The sequence below is a fragment of the Oncorhynchus kisutch genome, linkage group LG12 (assembly GCF_002021735.2).
Source record: "Oncorhynchus kisutch isolate 150728-3 linkage group LG12, Okis_V2, whole genome shotgun sequence".
NCBI classification, from domain to species: domain Eukaryota; kingdom Metazoa; phylum Chordata; class Actinopteri; order Salmoniformes; family Salmonidae; genus Oncorhynchus; species Oncorhynchus kisutch.
In genome coordinates this window covers 18,357,387-18,380,094 of record NC_034185.2, presented here as the reverse complement: position 1 = coordinate 18,380,094, position 22,708 = coordinate 18,357,387, and the positions used below count along the sequence as shown (strand labels likewise).

Below are 22,708 nucleotides of genomic sequence, written 5' to 3'. Positions count from 1 at the left end.
ATGGAAACATGCAACAGTCAGATAAATAAAAAATATTTATTCTAAAAAAAAGACCTGACATACAACTTGGTTTAAGTAAATCATAGCAAGACTCGAGCATTGAATATACGACAAAAACGAGAGGCTGGGACTTCAATTCTATCTCTGACCACCAAGAACTAACAAATGAGCCGACTATTCATCCCTCTCCAAATTTCAGCCCTCATAAGGCCTTCCCATTTCCCACAGGGAACGCTTCAGACCTCCATTTAAAAAGACCTGTGATTAAGATCACATGGCAACCCCACTTCTTTAGAGTAGAAAAACATGGCAGTTCTAAAAACACATTAAGAGAACAAGCAAAAATCGTGCCAAAATCAAAGAGCAGCTATGTAAATGAGTGAATCACACTAGATACTAGTAAGTCTACTGTAAATACAATGGGGTTGATCAAAATAAGTTAAAACTAGTACGGCCAATTGCTTGTCCATAGTATCCATAGGAAGTCAAAGAGAGCAATAAAATGGTAAGGGCATAGCCAACATGGCTAACAGGTAGCCTCAATGAAACAAAATTCAACATTCTCATCAAATTCAGGTATTTGCTGTCAAAATACTTAGAAAAACCATGCATTTAAGTCAGATAAAACTCATTCATAAAAGTCAAAAACGTCAATATATTGTGAACAAACATGTAAAGTCAAATATGAAAATAAATAACTGTGAACAAACAAATCATACCAGTCAAGAATAGAGGTTGTTAGTACATTGAATCAAGGGCCAAATCAAACAAAAATGTATGTTAAGGATCAATGCACAATAAACAGTGATTGTATAAAGCTGAATAATGACACTAAATTCAGGACTTGCGCAATATAGGCCTTATACATGGTACATGAAACATACCGTAATCAACACTAAGTGCAGACTCAAGACAGAAGGAAAACTCAAATGGATAAGTAAAATGAACAGTCAGTCTACCATTCAGGCATGGTGGCATCAACATACTAAACTCTTCACCTGCATTGTTTTAGCTACAAGTCTTGGAGGGAAAACTACAGATTCGCACCAAGTGGACACAGAAAATGTAACGTGGACATTTTAGGTTAAGTTATTCCAAGACAACTTTAGAAAGCCAATTTAAAACAGAAATATTTACAGACAATTTCAAGATTAACTTTAGAAAGCTCATCTTAAAATGGGAAAATGAACTGAGAAACTATAATCAAATTGGGGGAATTACATACAGTTCTGGTCATTGACCTTGCTAGAGCAGTGGCATTGTTGTAGTAGCTCCTCAGAAACTGAAAAGATTGCTCAAAATGGGCCCTTAAATAGAACATAGATAGGTTTCCCTACCATCACCAAAATACCTGGTTCAAGTGCCTTTTGTCATATTCCTAAAAATATAATGGTGGAGAAAAGGGTAGAAAAACACCCTAATATTTCAAGAGGCACACCCATCCCAGTTAATATTTTTTAGGAGTCATTCAGAGTAGAATCAGTCACCTTTCTTTACATAAGCCCAGATCCTGATCAGGGGATTCATGACAAGCACTATAGCTAGAAAGTAAGTTCATCTTCCTTTGACAGGATTTCTGCCACAGTAAGCATAAAACGGAACATTCAAGTATTGTCTGATCCGACAACAGTAGAAACATTTTATATCACACTCAAAGTACCAAATCGTTGGAAGTGTCAGTGCAGAACATCAGTAATGAAAGACATAGTACAAAAACACCAATTGAAAACGATAAAAAAGGTTTAAAAAGCACAGATGTAGAAACTAGGCACTATACTCTATTGCACATGTGTAAGAACTTGCACCCATACATTTCAGGCGAGTCCAGCTCAGAAGCACTTCCTGAAAACAATCTGGGGGCCATATTCCTCGTATTCCTCTTGGCTGATCCAGGCCGAGGCAAACGAAGACAAGTTGGCCAGCACTGCGCCACCACTCCATACAGAGAAATCTCTGTCCTTAGGGCTTGTCACCCGCACACACTCCCCCAAGTCTGTAGGCACCATGGTTCTAATTTCACTCTGAAGCCGCTCAGGCAGGCCAGCCAACAGGGTATTTCCACCTTCACAGGGGAAATAAATACATTCAGACATTGGCAGATGAGTATACAAGTATTCAGCAACTAATAAAACAAAAACTATGTACCTGATAGGACAATGTTCCCCAAAAAACTCCGCCGGAGGTCAATGTCTGAACTAAGGATAGACTTGAAAATACTCTCATGCATCCCGTAATGGTCTCGTCCAATCAGCTCTGGCTTAAACAGAATCTCAGGAGCCCTGTGGATGGAAGACGCCACCGAGTAACAGATCTTAGCCAACCCTTGGTGGCTATCCAAAAGCTTACTTGGTAGCACCATAATCAAAACTGAACAATAAATGGCACCGTTTGCAAAGGGAAACACTTACAGTTCTTATTCTCAATTACCTCAGACAAAGCAGAACACTTAATTATCCAAACTCATTAGGGTGAGTGTTTAGTCTTCAGAGTGAGGATACAGTGGCCCTGTTAGATGGTTACCTGAACCGCTCTGTGCTGAGGTGAACGACCTGGCCATCAGGCATGGTGTAATTCATCGCACTGCTGGCCGACCCTCCACAGGTTAGCTCAGATTCATAGTCCTGGGACACCCGGCAGCATTTCTCCTTCATCTCCCTCACAATCTCCATCTCGGCAGAAGTGTGCATGCAGAACCCCTGCTCCTGCAGAAGCTGGTACACAGGACAGTGGCACACAATACAGGCAATGGACATTGTTTTCAAGTGATCATCATTTTGAATTATTGTTTTAGACCAAATCCCTGTCCCAAATACATAGATAATTATGCGTTAATATTAAATACCTTTTTAAGGTGCATTGTAACATCATGGCCAGCCAAGGTGCAGCACTGCACTGCGTGTGGTAAACAGTATCCCTCAAACACTGGCACACTATGGCTCACTCCATCCCCAGAGTCAAACACTACACCTAGTAGGAGAAACAGATAATCATTAGAGTATCTGCCATATTCAAAACGATTCAACCAAATAGTAGATGTATAGTAACCAGTCTCATATTCTAGCTTTAAACAGGTCTTTGAAAGCATACTGTCCTCTACTCTGGGATACAACTGCCTTAAATATGTTAACCGACTAGACATATTTGTATATAATCGTGCTCGTTTTACCTGTGGTTCTCCCTGCTGCATAAAGTGCCAGCACTGCCTGCATGGCCACGTAGGTGAGAGGAACATTGAAGCACTCAAACATGAGTTCCACCATGCGCTGACGGATCGCCAGTGGGTTCATGGCTGCCTCGGTCAGTAGGACAGGGTGATCGTCTGGTTCCACATGCAACTGCTGGAATGTGTGGTGCCAAATCTGAAACCAGTCAATTGAGCAGTGAGGTCAAAACCACCACAGTCTGATACTATGGCTTCATCAGTACTCCCAAACGCACCACTAAAGCACATACAGAATATTGGATTAAATTAAGGGCAACAATATATCACCAACCTTTTCCATTTCATCCCAGTTGCGTATAATTCCGTTCTTCATGGGATACTTCAGTGCCAGGACTCCTCTCATATGTTGAGCCTCATGTCCAATATAGGTCTCCCGTTCCAAGTAGCCATTCATTATTTCCTGATGGCAAATTAGAAAGAAAGTCTGCACATAGGAAAAGCCATGGTGGCCAAGACTACCTTAACTTGATGAAAAACACAGCCCAAGAGTATAGATGCCACATACTTGGCTGTTGCCGTACCTCGTATTTTGGCAGCCCAATGATATTTGGGAATATCGTAGTCGGGAGGTCCTGATCGGCAAACCCTGCTTTCATCAAACCAGACCCTGTGTCCAGCACAATAGGGGTCTTGAAATAGGTCATCTAAAAAAATAAAAAAAGCCTAACAATTCACATTTTACCAAAAGATTAAGTATAATAAATCAGGTCTATGGTGAATAATGTGGACGTCTAACAAAAGCCTTACGTCTCTGGTGGGGATGTGGTGATTGGCAGGTGATCTCCTGGCAGTACCACACCTCTGAAACCCATCAGGGACATCAACTTGTCTACACTCATCAGCTCCACTTGGTTCACATGATCCAGATGTTACCTCAGCAGACATATGAGATAGCTCTTCAGAATTAGACCCCAAATGTGTTACCACATCCTCAGATTTCTGGGAGCAGTGGATTTCTATCTGAACACAGTCAGAGTCAACAAGCGTTAATGTTGATCCCATAGAGCAGCCGCCTAGCGTTGACTGTTCATGGAAGTCCAAAGGGTCATTACATAAGGATGCCTGTTGATCAGCGAAGGGTTTGTCATTGTTGTCACTTCTGTGTTTATTCACATCTTGACTCAGAACAGGATTAGGAGAACTGTTTGTAGGTTTGAGGTTTCGCTCTTTAGGCTTCGGGTGAGTATTGAGCGCAACTTGCAGTGTGAGCCTAGGGTTAGGGTCAGAATCACTATCAGGGCAGAGAGTTCTATATATGGGTTTGGTTGGAATTTTGAGTTCTTTACCTTTATCATTCACAGGAACAGATGCTTTTCTTGGTTTAGGCACAGGGGTGTTGGCATTTGCCCCTGGGTCAAATGCTCCATGTTCAGGGCACATTTCACATATAAAGGAGGTAGTCTCTGGTGTGCAACTTTGAAAGGCTTCCCCAGATCTTACATCTTTCTCTGTACCCTCATGGCTTTGGATTCCAACCTCTTCAATAGATTCATTGGGATCAGAAGTGATTTGTGGTAGAGTTAAAACTTGTGAATTGTGATCAGTAAGATCACAGTAGCTGGGGGTGTCAACTACCATGGCATCACCACAGCCGGATATATTAACGTCACCATGTGGGGAATGACCATTTACACTTTGAACACATGTTTGTGATACAGGGGTTTTGGCATAATCTGGACATGCGGTTGCAGTAATACTGAGGGATTCATTAGGATCCAGGTTTATGGAGTGTTGGGGTAAGGATGGCAAGTGCTTCACTTTGTGTTGTTGGCTCCTATTGTCTGATATAAGATTATCACAGAGTGCACGGTCCTCCAAGTTAAGTTTAGAAGTCCTTTCCATTACTGAGCATTTCACTACTTTCCTGGTTCTGCTCATCCTCTTGATTTGACATTCTTTTGTCATCTCTTTGTCTAGGCTATTTTCCATCCCCTCCACTTCTCTTTTCTCCCTCGCTAGTTCTAATAGAAACTCCTGCCTCTCCTTGCTCATACTTCGGGAAACCACTGATTGAGTGGGCTTTTCATCAAGGCACTGCTTCTCAGCCTGTCGAAGCTGGTGGATCTTGAGGTTCTCCTCCATGATGAGCTCATCCAGAACATGCAGTCCTCTCAGCTCCTTCAGCAACTCTCCCCTGCTGCTTTGAGGGCACATCAGACCAGTCAACCCAGTCTCCGTCAGACATCCATTGTGGCCCATGCTGTGTTCTGAGGCCACAGTTTCACTAGTTGCCTCTGGTGACCTGCATTCACTCTGGTTGTCAGTGTCTGCAGAGGCAAGACTGTCATCAAGGCCCAGGACACCATGTGCCTTAAGGTCACTGGAGGACATCTAGAAAACAAAAACATTGTTATTATTAATAACAGAAACATAAAAGTGGAGATTCCCATCAGCTGATTATCTAGTATGATTTAAAGTCCGCCAAACAAAATAAACTTAGCTTGTATTAAATTAAATCTATTTTCAATCTTGTAAAAACAATACTTTGTTACAAATCTCCGGGGGGGGGGGGTATAATTTGTTGACAAGTGCATTTAGTTATTGCGAAAAAATAAATGATTTTTTTAGAATCCAATTTGTAATGTATGGACAGTGGTCTGTTGTTCATAGTTCACCAGCTTAAATGGTTCCATGATCCACATCTGACCTAGAGGTACACATTTATATCATTACCTACCACACTTACCTGCGCCTCAATGCCCCATGATTCCCACGGTTTGCTTGTGCTCTCAGTCTTCAGAAGGACAGCCAATATCTGCTCCTGTACCATCACATTCTCTTCCTCCTGTAAAAAAAACAAAGTTAGAGAAGTGTTTACAAATGCAAGCTATTGGCCTACGCCATGGTTTAGGGAGGGCTGCAAAATTCCAGGAACTCAAATTCCCTGGATTTCAAGAAATCCTGGTTGAGAATTCTGATTTCCTGCTTATTCCCTCCTGATTCTGGGAATCCTCCATCTGGGATTTCTGGAACACCAGGGAATTTAATGAACGTTCCTGGAATTTCACAATCCTAGGTTAAGGTCACTATTAACAATCTCAGTAAAGTGCAAATCTGAGGAGCCAAACCATTTATTGCATCGGCATGAAGACAATCCATTTAACATTTGTACCAACATGCCTCTAGTATTCCAGCTGCCCGGTCCAAGATCTCCTCTACCTTCCTGAGACCCTCCTGCTCCTTCAGGTCCCAGTCATTTAACGAGACTTCAGTCATGGAGCTGGTTATCCTGCAAACATCAAACAGCAACAAGATGAGTGCTTTGCCTTTGATAATTTACTAGGCACAATGGGCACCTATGAGGACCATGTCAGGAGACAAGAGCATAATGCGTCATTACCTTTCACAGCTGTCCTGTTCGGGGTTGTGAAAGTCATACGTATCCCAGAGTAGAGTGGGGCTGCTCTCTGCAGTGTAGTTGTGCCCATCTCTTGCATCTGTGATGGTGCTTGAAAGGGGATCCCGAATGGCACTCAGTTCCGAGTCATCAAAGCTGTCCTGTGCCTGTAGGATACTGTCGCTGGGCTGTGCCCCTCTGCTCTGAGGGTTGGTTTGTACCTCAGTCTGTGTGGGCTGGTCTCTGGACCAGTTGGATAATTGGTCACTGTGGTGGTAGCACTCTGAAGGGTTTGGGTTCTTAACGTCCCGCAACTGTGGTGACTGTGATGGGTTCTGAGTGATGGTGACCGTGTAGGAGTTCTCAAGGTCTTCCACAGGCAGACTGAGCCATGGATTATGGGGCAGGGTAGCCGAACGCTTCAGCTTGATCTCAAAATGCATTGAGTCCACAGTTATCTTTGGGATGATCTGAATGCTGGCCCTTGTGGTGCTGCCCATGGAGCCAAAGTCAAAATCCTCCCTGCGCTCCTCAACATCAGACACGCTGGAGATGTTCTCCTCACGGATCTTGGGCTGCCTGGTGATGGGCCTGATGGAGTCCCTGGTGCCTGGTACCCTGGATGGCCCCTCCCATCCCTCTCGCCCAGCTCCTGTCTCCATGTGGCCACTTCCTGCTCCATCAAAGCCAGAGTCAAAGGAGCTGAGGGAGGGAGGCTTCCCTACAGCAGACACAGCCCCAGAGACGGCACTGGAGGGAGACGTACCCAGAGGGGCCTGATGGTGCTTGAGGTTGGAGAGAGAGCCGTGGCTGTGCATGTTGTCCTTAGTGTGGCAGTCAGATCTGGAACAAGAGGTTCTACTGTGACTAAACATCACATCTGGAATGTTGAGACTGGCCTCAGGTACTCTGCCTACAGCCAGGTTAGTGTATGGCCTAGGTCCTTCCCTGTGGCTGGCTCTCAGAAACTCATACTGCCACTGCAGCGCCGACTGGAGGTCTTTGACAGGTACTACACCTGGACAGGTCAGAAGTTTACACAGATTCATGCATCTGAAAGAAAGAAAGCGCCAGGGTCAAAGCAAAAACAGCGAAGTCACCAGATCAAATACACTGCTCAAAAAAATAAAGGGAACACTTAAACAATGTAAGTCCAAGTCAATCATACTTCTGTGAAATCAAACTGTCCCCTTAGGAAGCAACACTGATTGACAAATTTCACATGCTGTTGTGCAAATGGAATAGACAACAGGTGGAAATTATAGGCAATTAGCAAGACACCCCCAATAAAGGAGTGGTTCTGCAGGTGGTGACCACAGACCACTTCTCAGTTCCTATGCTTCCTGGCTGATGTTTTGGTCACTTTTGAATGCTGGCGGTGCTTTCACTCTAGTGGTAGCATGAGACAGAGTCTACAACCCACACAAGTGGCTCAGGTAGTGCAGCTCATCCAGGATGGCACATCAATGCGAGCTGTGGCAAGAAGGTTTGCTGTGTCTGTCAGCGTCGTGTCCAGAGCATGGAGGCGCTACCAGGAGACAGGCCAGTACATCAGGAGATGTGGAGGAGGCCGTAGGAGGGAAACAACCCAGCAGCAGGACCGCTACCTCCGCCTTTGTGCAAGGAGGAGCACTGCCAGAGCCCTGCAAAATGACCTCCAGCAGGCCACAAATGTGCATGCGTCTGCTCAAACGGTCAGAAACAGACTCCATGAGGGTGGTATGAGGGCCCGACGTCCACAGGTGGGAGTTGTGCTTACAGCCCAACACCGTGCAGGACGTTTTTCATTTGCCAGAGAACACCAAGATTGGCAAATTCGCCACTGGTGCCCTGTCCTCGTCACAGATGAAAGCAGGTTCACACTGAGCACATGTGACAGACGTGACAGAGTCTGGAGATCGCCGTGGAGAACGTTCTGCTGCCAGCAACATCCTCCAGCATGACCGGTTTGGCGGTGGGTCATGGTGTGGGGTAGCATTTCTTTGGGGGGCCGCACAGCCCTCCATGTGCTCGCCAGAGGTAGCCTGACTGCCATTAGGTACCGAGATGAGATCCTCAGACCCCTTGTGAGACCATATGCTGGTGCGGTTGGCCCTGGGTTCCTCCTAATGCAAGACAATGCTAGACCTCATGTGGCTGGAGTGTGTCAGCAGTTCCTGCAAGAGGAAGACATTGATGCTATGGACTGGCCCGCCCGTTCCCCAGACCTGAATCCAATTGAGCACATCTGGGACATCATGTCTCGCTCCATCCACCAACACCACGTTGCACAGACTGTCCAGGAGTTCGCGGATGCTTTAGTCCAGGTCTGGGAGGAGATCCCTCAGGAGACCATCCGCCACCTCATCAGGAGCATGCCCAGGCGTAGTAGGGAGGTCATACATGCACGTAGAGGCCACACACACTACGGAGCCTCATTTTGACTTGTTTTAAGGACATTACATCAAAGTCGGATCAGCCTGTAGTGTGGTTTTCCACTTTAATTTTGAGTGAGACTCCAAATCCAGACCTCCATGGGTTGATAAATTTGATTTCCATTGATAATTTGTGTGGTTTTGTTGTCAGAACATTCAACTATGTAAAGAAAAAAGTATTTAAGAATATTTCATTCATTCAGATTTAGGATGTTATTTTAGTGTTCCCTTTATTTTTTTGAGTAGTGTACCTACGGAAGTCTGTAGTTAATACCCTCCAAAACCATTTCAAATCGCACTGTGGTATAAAACAGTATTATGCAACAGTAGTTTTTCACCTTTGTGATAACCGTTTGCCAGTCTGCTGTAGGTGGGCGTCGGGGATGACGTTGGCCAGGTGAGCAAGCTGGACCAGCTCCTCCATGTCCGGGGAGGGGTTGTTTCTCAGGAAGTCACCGACTGCCTGCCGCCACACAGGGACATGCATCTCCAGCGGGTGGCGCCGCCTGGGGATGGGGTCATTGTTCACACCCCACAGAAGGTCTTGGAAAAAGTTCTCACACAGGACTACGTTGTACCAACTATTGGCCTGTTGAGATGAAAGAAATTGAGTTCATGACGTCAGATTAAATTGACAATGTCTAACCACAACACAAACCACATGCACATCACAGGAGCTAAACATGTAAAATGTTGTCATTTCAATAATTTCTAATTGTAGTCTATTTCAATTACATCACTTCAGTATAATATAAAAAGTTGGCATGCACAATCAGGTATCATAAGACATTAGTGCAACTACCTTTCTGTAGTAGTGGTAGAAGTCAGAGACTGCTCGGAGGGTCTGATGAGGGAGCTCTACAGCAGCGTGGAAGTTCTCCTTCAGTCTGTCCAGATCCTGCACCCACTCTTCCCTGGTCTGGACATCACCAGGAGGCAGAACCTCAGCTAATGTGTGGATCACATCTTCAGAACAGCGAACCAGGGCCTGACAAGAGAGAGGACAAATCACCGCTGTGTCATTAAGGATCCATACAGCAGCTCGAATACGGCAATACACCAATCTTAGGAGGAAAATATCAGAGTAGCCTAGATTTACCATGGCAGGGGTATAGATCGATTCCTCGAATTCTGACATTAACAGCTCGGCCCTTCTGGCATCTTTAGAGATCTCTATTCTGTAAGGCTGGAGCTTCTCTTTCTGAAGGCTTTTAATCTGTTCTGTTAACTGCAAGTGGAGGTAAATAAAGCAAAATAATTAAACATTTAAATAAGCCTCTGAAAATGGAAAAAGGCAAGACAACTGGGTCATGTTCATTAGGCACCAAATGGAAGAACTGACAAACAGGAAAGGACTGGACTAGAGACATTTGTTTTCAGCTGCAAAGCATTTTTAAATGTTTTTTTTGTATTGTTCCCTAATTAACAACATTTTAGAGTAATTGTTGTTATGTATTATAACAAACCTGCTGTGCCTCATTACGCAGCTGGAAGACCTGTAGCTGGAGGTGGGCCTTGGAAAAGGCCTGTTGCCACAGCAACTCAATTTTTTCCACAGCCACAGTTATCCTGTCAACAAAGACAACAATAAGATACCTTCAACCTGGGGAAAAGACTCAATGTAGCAGAATACTATGAACCTTGAAATAGAACAGTTCTGTGTACATTACTTGCATAATATCTATCCGTTGACAGATTTGTCTAGATAGAAAGTAATTCAGTGTCAAATATGCAAGTCTATACTTCAAAAACAAATAAAATGCACACCTTACTCCTAAGGAAAACGCTAAATGCCAGCCTGCCTACATTTACTTCATCTGCAGTGTCCGTGCCTACCACACAGTAAAGTACCTGCTGTAGTTCTGCAGCATGTCGAAGGCTGTGTTGGTGAAGAGGGCTGTCCCTACCATGGCCTGATAGCACGAGTTCTTCTCAGGGTAGCGCATCTTCTCCACCACACACTCACAGTGCCTTAGCAGCTCATCCAACCCCAGCTCCCTACACACCATAAGGATAGTAGAGTTCAACATGTCCTCATATGTACATAATATGTACATATGCAGTCACTCAGCCTTTGCAGGGGCACAAGAGTCCATAGATTCAAGGAAATACTCAAGGAAATCCTTCAAAAGGCGTTGCAACTTTAGGCAGGTAACTTAAGCCATTAAAAGCACTTAGAAAGTGTGCATATGTACAGCAGCTTTATGTGTAGAGCAACTCGGCGTACACATGTACTACCCAAAGTAGGCATTTGTTATGTCCAACTGAATGAGAGCCCAATGGTGAAAACAGAGTCTCTTACCGCCGAAGCATATGGAACTTGGCCTCGTTGGTGTAACAGAAGGCCTTCAGCTCAGTGAAGGCAGAGGGGACAGGCTGTCTGGAGAGGGTCTGCAGGGTGGAGATGGAGGACGGGAGCCTCTGGACCACCGAGAGAAACTCCTGAACAAAGCCATCTATCTCCTACATAAACATAGAAGCTAGTTAGAAGGATAATGGAGGTTGAGATGTAGAAAGAAAATACAATAAAGTAAATAATTTTGCATCAAAAAAAGCATTATTCACATGCTTGTCAAAGTTGTACAACCACCAACCAATAGGCAAAGACAACCAAAATCTACAACAAAGTTTCCTCACCTACTCAATCTACCAAGAATGTCCATTTAGTTACTGTAACAGCACAACATTGTAACAGAAAACATTATAGCATCTCAAAACAGACTGCCCTCAGCAGTACTAATGAATAGTCAACATGGGTGAATACCCAGTCAAACATGAGTGAATATGATCAAATGGTTAGAGGCCGCCTTTCACTTGGTAATGAGGTCCACTGATTGCACTCTGCAATTGCGCAAGCTTCACCAAGGTAACAATGGTTCAGGGGCCACATCACTGAAACTCATGAATGGTTTCACAAATGAAAAATCTCTACCCACAGATGACACAGTTGAGTCACTAACTGCACACTCATCTCTCCAGATTGATTCATTAACTGAATCTACCGCAGATGTTCACTAGTGAAAGAAATAAGAAAATAGCTTGGATTGGAAGCAGAGTTCTCCCTCTCACTTATTCATTTCATCCTTAAGACAGGCAACAAATCAAAAGCAGAGGATAGGAGGCAGTGAGGTCGTCCTTTGACCCCTGACGGGGAAAGGAGGACAATGCTGCCCTGTATTAAACCTATTAGTGGAGTTATGACTGATCCTAAGATCATCTACTGCCAAAGCTCGCTGTGGCAAACAAGACTGTCCTTTTAAGAAGATCACATTACACGCACGACATGACTAGTCATGTACTGCCTAAGATTTATCATGAGAAAAGTCCAGTGTGATTATTTTACAGAGCGAGTTGTGACGCAGTCAATGGAATTCTTTGAAAGAAAAATCAGGAGAATTCTGGTGAGATGACATGCCAATGAATGGACACAAGCATTTTACAGCTGGCATAGCTTTCCACTTGACCAATAAGCAAAATAACACAGGATGAAATGACAACAGTCCGTGTATTTGATTGTAAGAAACAAACCTTGACAAAGGTAACCCAACTCCGATGACAGTAAACCAGGTAGCCGCCTAAAGATGCAGTCAACTGGCTTCTATCAATGTAGTTGGAAAGGTCAAAGACCGCTTTCAGCAGAACTCTCTGTTGGTATTAAAAGTATGTTTAGACACACCCCACACACAATATGAAAGGTGAAGACAGTGAACCCATCTTACCTTGAAGAGAGCAACATAAGACTTTGATGGTACCAGCAGTTTCAACAATCGTTTCAGAACATCTTTCTTTTTCGGTTGAATTATGTATACAGTGTGCACTGTCCTCCTATGAAGCTAGATGGGGCGAGAAATTTATGTTACACTTTAATCAATATTACTTCATGACAAGTCAAAATCACACACCTAGTAGTACAACTTGGGTGGGGCACACAAATGTCTCCTCCAAATTTGGAATTTTAGTGAGCACCACAGTTCTGTCAGTGGCCATGACAAATGAGGACAAACTGACATGAAGACTCACTGCACCATTATCAAAAATGACTAAATCAAATGTACACATTAGTATGCTTGTGGACATAAGAGTCTACCATTTGATTGTCAAAATGATATGTAATCAGACAAAGAGCCACAGACCACTGAATAGTATGGGAGATTTCCAAACACCTTAACCAATTTAGCGCAGATAATGCAATTCCTCATACAATTCCACTAGAGCCTAATAAATAACTGAAGGCATATGATCCAGCATGTGATCTCCCTACCCGCCACCGCTACAGTATTTTAGCCCATAACCATCATCCAAGCACGAAGTGACGCACTTCGCATTATGCCCTAAAGAGCAACATCAGACAAGAACACTTAATGAGCTAGGAGTACCAGAAAGGCCAATCCGAGGTGGAGCTATGAAGTGCTTTACAACATCATTGTGGTTGAACTGGGCACAGCAATACAAAACTGAGACTCACTGTCAACACTTCCAAGACATAATCAACTTATTATTTTTAATTGTGCAAAAGTGGATTGAGGTGTACTAAATAACACTACTTTAAGAACCAACTATGACCATTACTGTAAAGCAATGCCCACAAGCCATCTAAAATATTAAATCTTTATTTGTACAAAATATGAAATGTTGCCTCAAATTATTCAAAATATTGATGTTTTTTTGCAAAATGATAGAATAGATACCTCAAGTAGAAGAAGTGTTTCAGTGATGAACCTTGTTGTATTAAGAGTGGCTTGTCTCAAATCAGCCACAACTGAAACCAAGCTCTCCTTCTCCTGTTTCTTACTAAAAAACAAAGTGGCATCAGTGAGGCTCAACATGACTTCCAGTTGAACAATCTTAAATAGACATCTGTAAAAATAAAAAATAAACACATTACATTGTAGGTACACACTTGTACAAACAGAGAAAGTAGTGTATGAAGTCAACCACTTCAGATTTGCTTAGATCTGAAAGACTGCCATGAGAATCCACAGGGAACAGAACCAGAGGACATCCATGCTGATCAAAGGCACCTGTTGACAGAAATACAATCATTTCATGCGGACATTGTTACAGTTAATTAATTGTTATTGTTTTGTTACATTTTGCAAATTGTAACATACAAATAATGAATCGACTGTTTTTTATAGCCTACCAGGGAAAACTACTGCTCCCGAGTTCAACACATGATCTGGAGGCAGCGGAAGGGAGGGGGAGGCCCCTTGTAATTCTGAAAGTATTTGTGCGAAACGAATATTTAAATTAGAAACATGCCTGGGTACAATTTCATCGGTGTTTTTCCACTAACCTTAAAAACCAGAGCGTCCGGCGCCTTCCAATCCCCCTCCCCACCCAACCCAACTGCAGCCAATAAGTAGCAAAACTACCCTCACTACAATACATCAGAACAGAGCTTATTTGCAAGCACATTTTACACACTTCATTTACCACAAACACAAAGCGCTACCATAACACGTGATATTAGATTGCAACATCATAATAACTTCGTAAATATGTAACAAATTCTCACGCTGCAGCGTGCACTTGACTTGATTGTTACCTGTTGCTTGGCGGTGGCTCATTGTGGGGTTCTCACAGTCCTTTCCAAATGTTGAAGCTTTCGTTGTTATTTTTCCTGCCGGAATGCAATTTTTTAAATTTAGAATCGATCCTCTCATATTTCCTAACTAAACAATCTAAAAGACAGCATTATATTTGAGTGTCGGTTGGACAAGAGACCTGGGATCTAGTCCACTTGTTTCCGCCATATTGAGTTCACTCCGAACAGGGTATCATGCGGTTGAGCAATTCCATTGAGTGGAAGCTGCGAGCCCTAATTTATAACTTCAAATATCGGAGGGCGGGGAAAGATAACGAGAACGTGACTTGCATGGAGAGACGCCTAGTTGTTAACATTCTGTGAATTGATGGCAATCAATGCAATTCTGTATTTATATTTTATTATTTTGAGATTCGTGATCATGCAATGCTAATCAAATAAACCATTGAACAATAAATGGCACGCACAGATTATTTCAAAGAGATGTAACACAGTTCAACCTAATGAGAACCTAAATCATTCCTGGCATTACAGATGATGAAATTCACTTTTACCTACCAAAGTTTTGTTGTTGAAATCAACATGTGACCTGCCTATATGACAGGTACTTGTGATGCCTGGCATAATCACACGATCAGATATCAAACAGACAAAAGTACTGCAATTATTACACAAACAAATAGCATGTGGATAATCAGATTTTTTACAGTTGACCAATTGTGATGAGCCAAAGAGAGCATGCTTTTCTGGGCTTCTATTCGTTCACTTGTCATTCAACCTGTACATTTCTTTGATGGTAGGATAAAGTCAGCTTGATCAGGCTTCAATTCTTTAAACTGCTGATTGATGAAATGTTGAAATGCTGCCCTTGTTTCTTCCAGGTCATCCATATATACTTGCTTATCGGCTACAGCTGTACGGAGGTCCCTGATGGTCTTGTCCAGCAGAGTCTCCAGTGCTTGTGTTGACTCCTTCAAGGTAGTTAGTTCTGCCTTGTACCGCCCCTCCGCCTTGTCTATGTTGCGTTGGGCAATATCCATCTCCTCCCTTCGGGTTCTCTCGATGTTGCCAGTGATGCTGGATATCATCACTGCCCTCACTTCCACCAGTACCTCATCTTTTTTCTTGCTGGCCACAGTCTTCGCATCCTCCGGTTGCAGCATGAAGTCCCTGTTGTAAACATATCACATAATGAGTTTGTGAACCACAATAGGAAAATCATTAGCCGGTCACAGATCCATTTGAGATTTTGCCTACTCCTCCGTTGTCATCATTGTCAAGCCAAGCATGTTTGCCATGACAATTCCAAGATGGCAAAAACAGACAGGCAACCAAGCTAGAAAACGATGACTATAAAAAGCACACAAATCTCACTCATTACACCAATTTACACCCATGAGCTGCTTTTGAAATACTGTAGCTGTCACTCTGATCACATATGTCTACCAACATCTCCAAGATAGTGGCAGCGTGTGCAGTAGTTTGTTCCTCTTCTCTTCGGGTTCTCACAACACTCTTAGCATGCCGCTGGGCTATCTTCTCTATGGCCCTTCGGATCTCCTGAGAGGCCCTCTCTTCATTTCGTTTGCGCAGTTTCTCAATGTCGGACCTGACCTTGCGCTTTGTTTTGATATCATACTCAACCAAGGTATCCTGAGGATGTCATGAGGCAATTCAATTGATTACATAGGCTTACACATAGCCAACCCTACACTCTATTAAAAGCTCTGAGCATCATGGCAATTGTGGGTCTACAGCTTTTTATAAAACAATTGATATAGTAGGCTACTCTATCAATTTGTACATGTCTATAGACATGTACAAATGACAATTGTTTTCCTTTGATAAGTGTCCTCATACCTGCAAGTAAGAGTTTGCATTTTCCACTTTCCTCCTCAAGAGCTCTCTCTCCTTTCTGGCCCACTGAAGTGTCTGTAACACCATTTTCTCAATTTCCATGTCAGCCTGAAAGCAAGACATATCATTAACAAAACCTCTTGCAATGTATTGCAGTCCAGACCTAACGCAATGTTCAACAACAAAAAGCAGCACATTTTTGTACCTTGCCCCACGCCTTCTCAGTAGCAGCTCTAATACACTCCTCCTTCTCTTTTTGAAACTCTGTCATGTAATACTGGTGTATGTTTTCTCCTATATCTGCAATTCAATGTGACACAGTCACTTTAACATCTGTTACAGGCTGCTACCATTGATACATGGAGTGGATGTAGTAAAGGAGGAGTGGGCATACCAATGATGTTTGAGTGAGTACTCAACTGCTTCAGCTCTTTCATTGGGTCTCCATACAAAGCTGTGAGAGCACAGCTTGTGGGCTCTTGCTTTCTTGCAGTGCATCTATGACCTCCTTTAGATAGAGTGGCAGGATGCTGTGAAGCTTTGAGGGTTCCCACGTTGGGTTTCCATTGCTCTTTGAGTGTGTCCATTTTAGCTTTTACAGTGGACCTCACAAAGCAAGTAATTATTGTAGCTTTGACTCACCCCATGGGGTGGGATATCTTGCTTTAATCAAATCTAGTTACAGAGATTTGTTGGAAGTACTAAAAAGGTTTCCTAACTGAAGAAAACAACTAAGAATTTATGACTCCAAATGCATGTGCCAGGAAAAATAACAATCAATTGTGATGCTATTTGGAACGCACGTGGCTGATTGAGAGACATTCCAATTACTGGGGATGTTTTCGCACTGGTCAGCTCCTAAGCCCAATAATGGTGCCTAAAGTAACTCCATCTAACATAAATCGATTCTCAAATGCGGTACTCTACTTTCATATCAAAATAATTCCACAAATGCAAAATACACACTTGCGGCATACTGTTTTAACCTGTTATAACAACAGTTGCAGCCGACCGTATTTTTCAGTGACAACACGTTTGTGGCGTCCATCTGCCGTTTACAGTGTTAAGAGACGCATAAATATAATTTGCAAAGGTATTCCACTCTTGTTTTCCGTTTAAAAAAAGCCCTGTAACATGGAAATGTGGTCGTGTGGGAACCCTAAACCTACAAAGGTGTGTAGTCATTTAAACTTCTGTTTATAAATGTTTTTTATGCTGCTAATATGAAATATACATTCCTTGTTTCCATTACCGCACCCCAAGAGATGAGTGTTAACGTTTAAAGCGAAGTGTCTGCGGAGGCTCTTAACAAAACTCCCCCCTTCAGAAGATACTGTAATGAAACAGCAGGGAGCAGGTCTCGAACCCTCGACTTTCTAGCCCGAAGTCCAGTGCGCTATCGACCGTGCCTCAAAAGCATGCTCATGCGGCAGAGTCTATATCCGCGCTTATAAACCCAGGGTCGTTACAATACTATCGTCAGTTTTCAGTAGCGCGTCTATGACTAGGGTATTCAGCTCCTTGCTTGATGCTAATTGCTCAATATGCTTTTATGAGTTTTACATTCTTACCCTTACTCCATGGTAAATTGTTATTTCAATAGTTTCATAAATGAATCCAAGAGCTATTGCCTAATTGTAACAATATTTAATAACCATCGTCATTACATAGATCCAGTGCTTTCATGCAAAGCCATTTTTACCACAATAATGTTCAGGATATATTGCACATCTGATTTGATCAGTCCCATTTAGACGTTTTCCTCCCCTTCACTGTCAATAACTTCATTCAGCTGCGGGTCGTTCTCTTTGGTGGCATGAAGGTATCCCAGGTAGCCCACACACAAGGAAATTGTCACAAGTCCAAATGACATCACTGGCTTGTTCTGTAAAGGAAACACAATTTGCATCGACAATAGACGATACCGATGAACAAGCAGACTCATTGTCCGTAATATAATTGTGACCAGTGAGTTAGGCCTTACGGGTCTAACGGTGAGCTCAGGGTTGACAGATCGGAAAAGCGTGGTGGTCTTTGCTCCTCTAAGGCCAGGCATCCTGAAGTCCCCTTCTTTCGGAGCCTCCTTACCGCTTCCAGATGCCATTGGTTGAGGAGATGGATAAGGTTTACATTTACTGTATAAAGAAGTGCAACGCGTTTGAGGAAACGCTATTAATGATGGAAAACATTTGGAACGACCAATAGCGCATCCACAACAACGCGTCCACTTGTTTTGGAAGTCATGGCTAACAGTCAACGAACTCCAAGAAAAAACACATTGTTTGCATGTTATAATAGTAACGTCCTTATAATAGTAGAGCGCCACCTTGTGGATGGAGTAGGCTACACTATGGTTTCTGTATATATTTTTTAATTGAACCTTTATTTAATTAACAAGGCAAGTCAGTAGCATTTCAGTCACTGTTAGTCAGACCCTTGGTTTGGCATTTTGCTTCCAGTATACAAGACACCCATCATAAACGATTTTATATGAACGTGGTTTCCCCGAATTCAGAAAAAAAAGTGGAATAGCTTGCTAGCCTTGAACATGGGGAAAGGTGAGCCTATCCATTACTACCACTCAAGTCATAGGACACCTCAAATACCTATAAAAAATGCATGGCACAAGTTGTAATTCATGACCAATATAGCTACAAAGAAGTAAACATTTGCAAGGGACATTCAAATAATCATTGAACTTAGATACAATTCTATATCTTTTTATTCTTTCAGCAACGCAACATGAACTCATGGACTTATATATCATACAACGGGTGACAGGTTCAGTGTTTAATGTGACCATGGTGACGCTGTCTGTCCCAGAACAAACTGTAGGGTTGACGACAGATGAATCAATGCACATAGCGACTCATGAATGGTAGCTACAGGCTTTAAAGCATATTGAAAATAGACATACTATAGTGTTAAATACAAGATGCTTTCACTTTCTTTTTTTTCTTTAAAAAAAAAAACCTTTCAGAAACAGTCTTTCATCTTAAACCTACCCAACAATCTAATAAAAACAATTATAGGACATAGGCTAATATAAAAATACACATAGCCTACAGGGTATATTTAACTATACTTGTGGTATTTGTATAGTGCTGCTCGCCTGCAATAGACTATCCAAACAAGCCCTCTGGGTACAAAATAGGTGTGGCCTCTCAGGTGTGTTCGACGTGCAAATCGACTGCAGTAGCCAGCATCGGAAAATTAGTCCCCAAACACATAACACAAGCAGAAAAAAACTGGAATAGCCTGTTTATAATCGGTGAGTTAATTATTGTATTTTCTTTCAATATTGTATTTGTCTGAACATAATAGTGTTCTTAAAATAGGTTTAGCCTATTCTATTGGAAAATGCGCACCATCACAGTTTTGATAGCCTAGGCTACTTGAAATAAATGAGTTAATCAATTGCGTTTATTCAGTGGAGAACAATTGTAAAAATAGAAGCTTTCTGTTTTTGTAAAATACGACTTAATTTATACATGATGTGATGCTACTGTACTGCTACTCAGGAAACACAGAACCAGCAGATGTTGTAAAAGCGTAATAAAGAAGATATTCTTTCCTCAGTAATTATAGCCTACACAGATTTGTTATCAACATCATATTTGCCCTTTCCATTCATTTGCTATCAAAATAAATGTTAATTTGATAACACTGCACTACATTGTCCTTATTACACTGTCATATTTACAAGTAGCCTACAGTGTAACAAGTATAAACAATAATACCTGTTACTATTTATAGTGGAGAGAATGGTGAATATAGAAATGTAGCCTAGCCTCCTATGGGCAATGTATGATTGGAATATATTTATATTGTCAGATGATGCCCTCTTCATCATAACAGGCAGAATTGAGTATTGTCCTTGTATCTACAGGGTTGTGTCCTTGTGTCACAAATGGCACCCTATTCTCGACAACATAGTGCATTTCTTTTGAACAGCCTTGTCAAAAGTAGTGCACTATGTAGGGAATAATATTGTTCCATTTGGGACCGAGCCCCATATCTACAGTTTCTCCCTTCTCCACAGGCTCATGTAATCAGAGAGATGTCAAACTGGGGGTTTCTGGAGAACGTCCTGAGTGGGGTGAACAAGTACTCCACAGTCATCGGCCGCATCTGGCTCTCCATCGTCTTCATCTTCCGCATCCTGGTGTACGTGGCGGCTGCTGAGCAGGTCTGGAAGGACGAGCACAATGACTTTGTCTGCAACACCCAGCAGCCTGGCTGTGAGAACGTGTGCTTCGACCACTTCTTCCCCATCTCCCAGATCCGCCTGTGGGCCCTCCAGCTCATCATGGTGTCCACTCCATCCCTGTTGGTGGCTCTACACGTGGCCTACCGTGAGAACAGGGAGAGCAGGCATGGCAAGAAGCTGTATGAAGACAAAGGTAGGATTGACGGAGGTCTGCTCTGCACCTATATCCTCAGCCTCGTCTTCAAGACTACCTTCGAGGTAGGCTCCCTCCTGGCCTTCTACTTCCTCTACAGTGGCTTTGACGTTCCCAGACTGCTTCGCTGCAGCCTGGACCCTTGCCCTAACACCGTAGACTGCTACATCTCCAAAGCCACTGAGAAGATGGTCTTCCTCTACATCATGGGCTGTACGTCCATATTGTGTATTGCACTGAATGTCTCGGAGATGGTATACATCCTATCTAAACAGTGCTGGAAGTGTTTTAGCAAGCGGTATATCCCCATTGAAGAGAGAGCTCACTGGCATTGTAATCACACTGTCCCAATCAGCAACAGTTCCTCAACCCTTCATCCCACACCTAACAAAGATACAATGGGCTCACAAGATCCAGCAACAAAGGGAAACCAACCCTTTCCCTCTTAAATTGCATTAAATTACTTAATCATTTGTGATCAGAATTCAGGACTTCTTTTAACTTAAATGATTTCAGAAACTATGTAGAACTTGTAGTTATTCACCTTGAACATTTTTGTTGTTGCACTTTATAGATTTTCAGATATGAGAACAGAAAAACAGTACAACCCCATCCCCCCATTCATCCGCCCCTCCCTCCACCCACCCACAAAGCACCTTTAACCTTTTAACAGATACTGTTACTTTTAGCATTAGGATCGTATTTAAGGCCTTTATGTCTCAAAACTGTCTGCTAATTGAATCTAGTATAATTTATATAATCACCTTCGGTATTATGATTCATTACCCAGAAATCTAATGAAAATGGTAGGCCATATATGCTTAAAGAAAATAAACATGTAGGCTATTCTTAACTTTACTTAGGCTATTTGTATAGTGCTGCTCGTCGGCAATCAACTCTCCAAATAATCCATCGGGATAGGCTACATAATAGGTGGCCTCTGACAGGTGTTTGACATGCAAATCAAATGCAGTAGGATCATTTCATAAAATTACTGCCTTTTGCATCCCTTTGATGTTTTTAGTAGAAATTGTGCACACAGACATTTAAAAGCCTGTTATATCAAATGAAGTGCTCTTTAAATATAGACAATATGGAAATTACAATCAATTGGATTTTTAATATGAAAAACACTTTTGACATGTCCCTCTGTGCACCCTCTGCAACTCCTAGGTACATTTTAACCCACTTAGCCAACATTTCACCATTATTGTAAAGCCCTAGTCATTGCATTACTTTCACAGTCATTTCAGACTTTGGTATTACGATTAACAAAGAATTTAAAACAATTCAAGCTTTTCATCTCTACGTTCAGTGCTGGACTGCATTCATACATAGATCATGCCTTTTTCCCTACTGACATCACAGCATTCATTTTGTGTTCATGTCATGGTCCCCAGTGGAGCCCAATTATGTAAATATGACCGTCAGTGTAATTCTAATCTATAAATTGGCAGATTCATTCCATTGCTTTCATCTTACATGGGAGAGAGAGTGTGTGTGCTAGCCTTAAGATGTTTATCACATCAATATAAAATGTTGAATTTCAGGTCATGCAGAACTCTGATCTTTCTAGATTAATGAAGAGAAATCCATACAACTTGATTTCAACAATTGAGACTTTAGTGATCTTGTTGTATCACAAATCAATTTTTTTAAATTGTTAGACAATTCTACCAATTTCTCTCAATAATTTTCCTCTGGGGGGAATATAAATTGGGGCAGCAGGTAGCCTAGTGGTTAGAGCATTGGGCCAGTAACCGAAAGGTTGCTAGATCGAATCCCAGAGCTGACATCTGTTATTCTGCCCCTAAACAAGGCAGATAACCCACTATTCCTATGTCATCATTGTAAATAAAGAATTTGTTCTAAAATTACTTGCCTACTTTAATTTAAAAAATTAAGTTCTCTACTAGCCTTGTAATT

General features: G+C 42.3%; 3 protein-coding genes across 6 annotated transcripts; 1 reads left to right on the top strand and 2 right to left on the bottom strand.

The window, feature by feature from the left end:
- Window positions 1-22: 22 nt before the first annotated feature.
- Window positions 23-14,774, bottom strand: LOC109900641 (uncharacterized). 4 transcript variants are annotated; one of them, XM_031837038.1, is made up of 24 exons: window positions 14,702-14,774; window positions 14,523-14,597; window positions 14,118-14,192; window positions 13,875-13,995; window positions 13,663-13,765; window positions 12,694-12,807; window positions 12,503-12,619; window positions 11,277-11,437; window positions 10,826-10,972; window positions 10,441-10,543; window positions 10,074-10,202; window positions 9,777-9,962; window positions 9,313-9,563; window positions 6,564-7,613; window positions 6,344-6,452; window positions 5,901-6,008; window positions 3,971-5,554; window positions 3,745-3,867; window positions 3,495-3,623; window positions 3,167-3,359; window positions 2,843-2,967; window positions 2,521-2,711; window positions 2,146-2,279; window positions 1,533-2,062 (listed from the first exon to the last, which is right to left on the bottom strand). In XM_031837038.1, exons 2-24 carry the CDS (start codon window positions 14,542-14,544, stop codon window positions 1,830-1,832), a joined length of 5,508 nt encoding a protein of 1,835 aa, XP_031692898.1. In that variant the 5' UTR covers window positions 14,545-14,597; window positions 14,702-14,774; the 3' UTR covers window positions 1,533-1,829. The 4 variants fall into 4 exon arrangements, 3 of the variants coding, with proteins under 3 accessions (XP_031692897.1, XP_031692898.1, XP_020351948.1); XM_031837037.1 differs by having other exon boundaries at window positions 23-2,062; window positions 14,523-14,759; XM_020496359.2 differs by having other exon boundaries at window positions 5,910-6,008; window positions 14,523-14,759.
- A 3,230-nt stretch (window positions 14,775-18,004) lies between these two features.
- On the bottom strand, window positions 18,005-18,681 carry LOC109900640 (small integral membrane protein 8). Its single transcript, XM_020496358.2, has 2 exons — window positions 18,364-18,681; window positions 18,005-18,264 (listed from the first exon to the last, which is right to left on the bottom strand). The coding sequence occupies exons 1-2, from the start codon at window positions 18,481-18,483 to the stop codon at window positions 18,130-18,132; spliced, it is 255 nt and encodes an 84-aa protein (XP_020351947.1). The 5' UTR covers window positions 18,484-18,681; the 3' UTR covers window positions 18,005-18,129.
- Window positions 18,682-19,537: 856 nt separating this feature from the next.
- On the top strand, window positions 19,538-22,659 carry gjb7 (gap junction protein beta 7). Its single transcript, XM_020496355.2, has 2 exons — window positions 19,538-19,650; window positions 20,422-22,659. Exon 2 carries the CDS (start codon window positions 20,440-20,442, stop codon window positions 21,229-21,231), a length of 792 nt encoding a protein of 263 aa, XP_020351944.1. The 5' UTR covers window positions 19,538-19,650; window positions 20,422-20,439; the 3' UTR covers window positions 21,232-22,659.
- The last annotated feature ends 49 nt before the right edge of the window (window positions 22,660-22,708 follow it).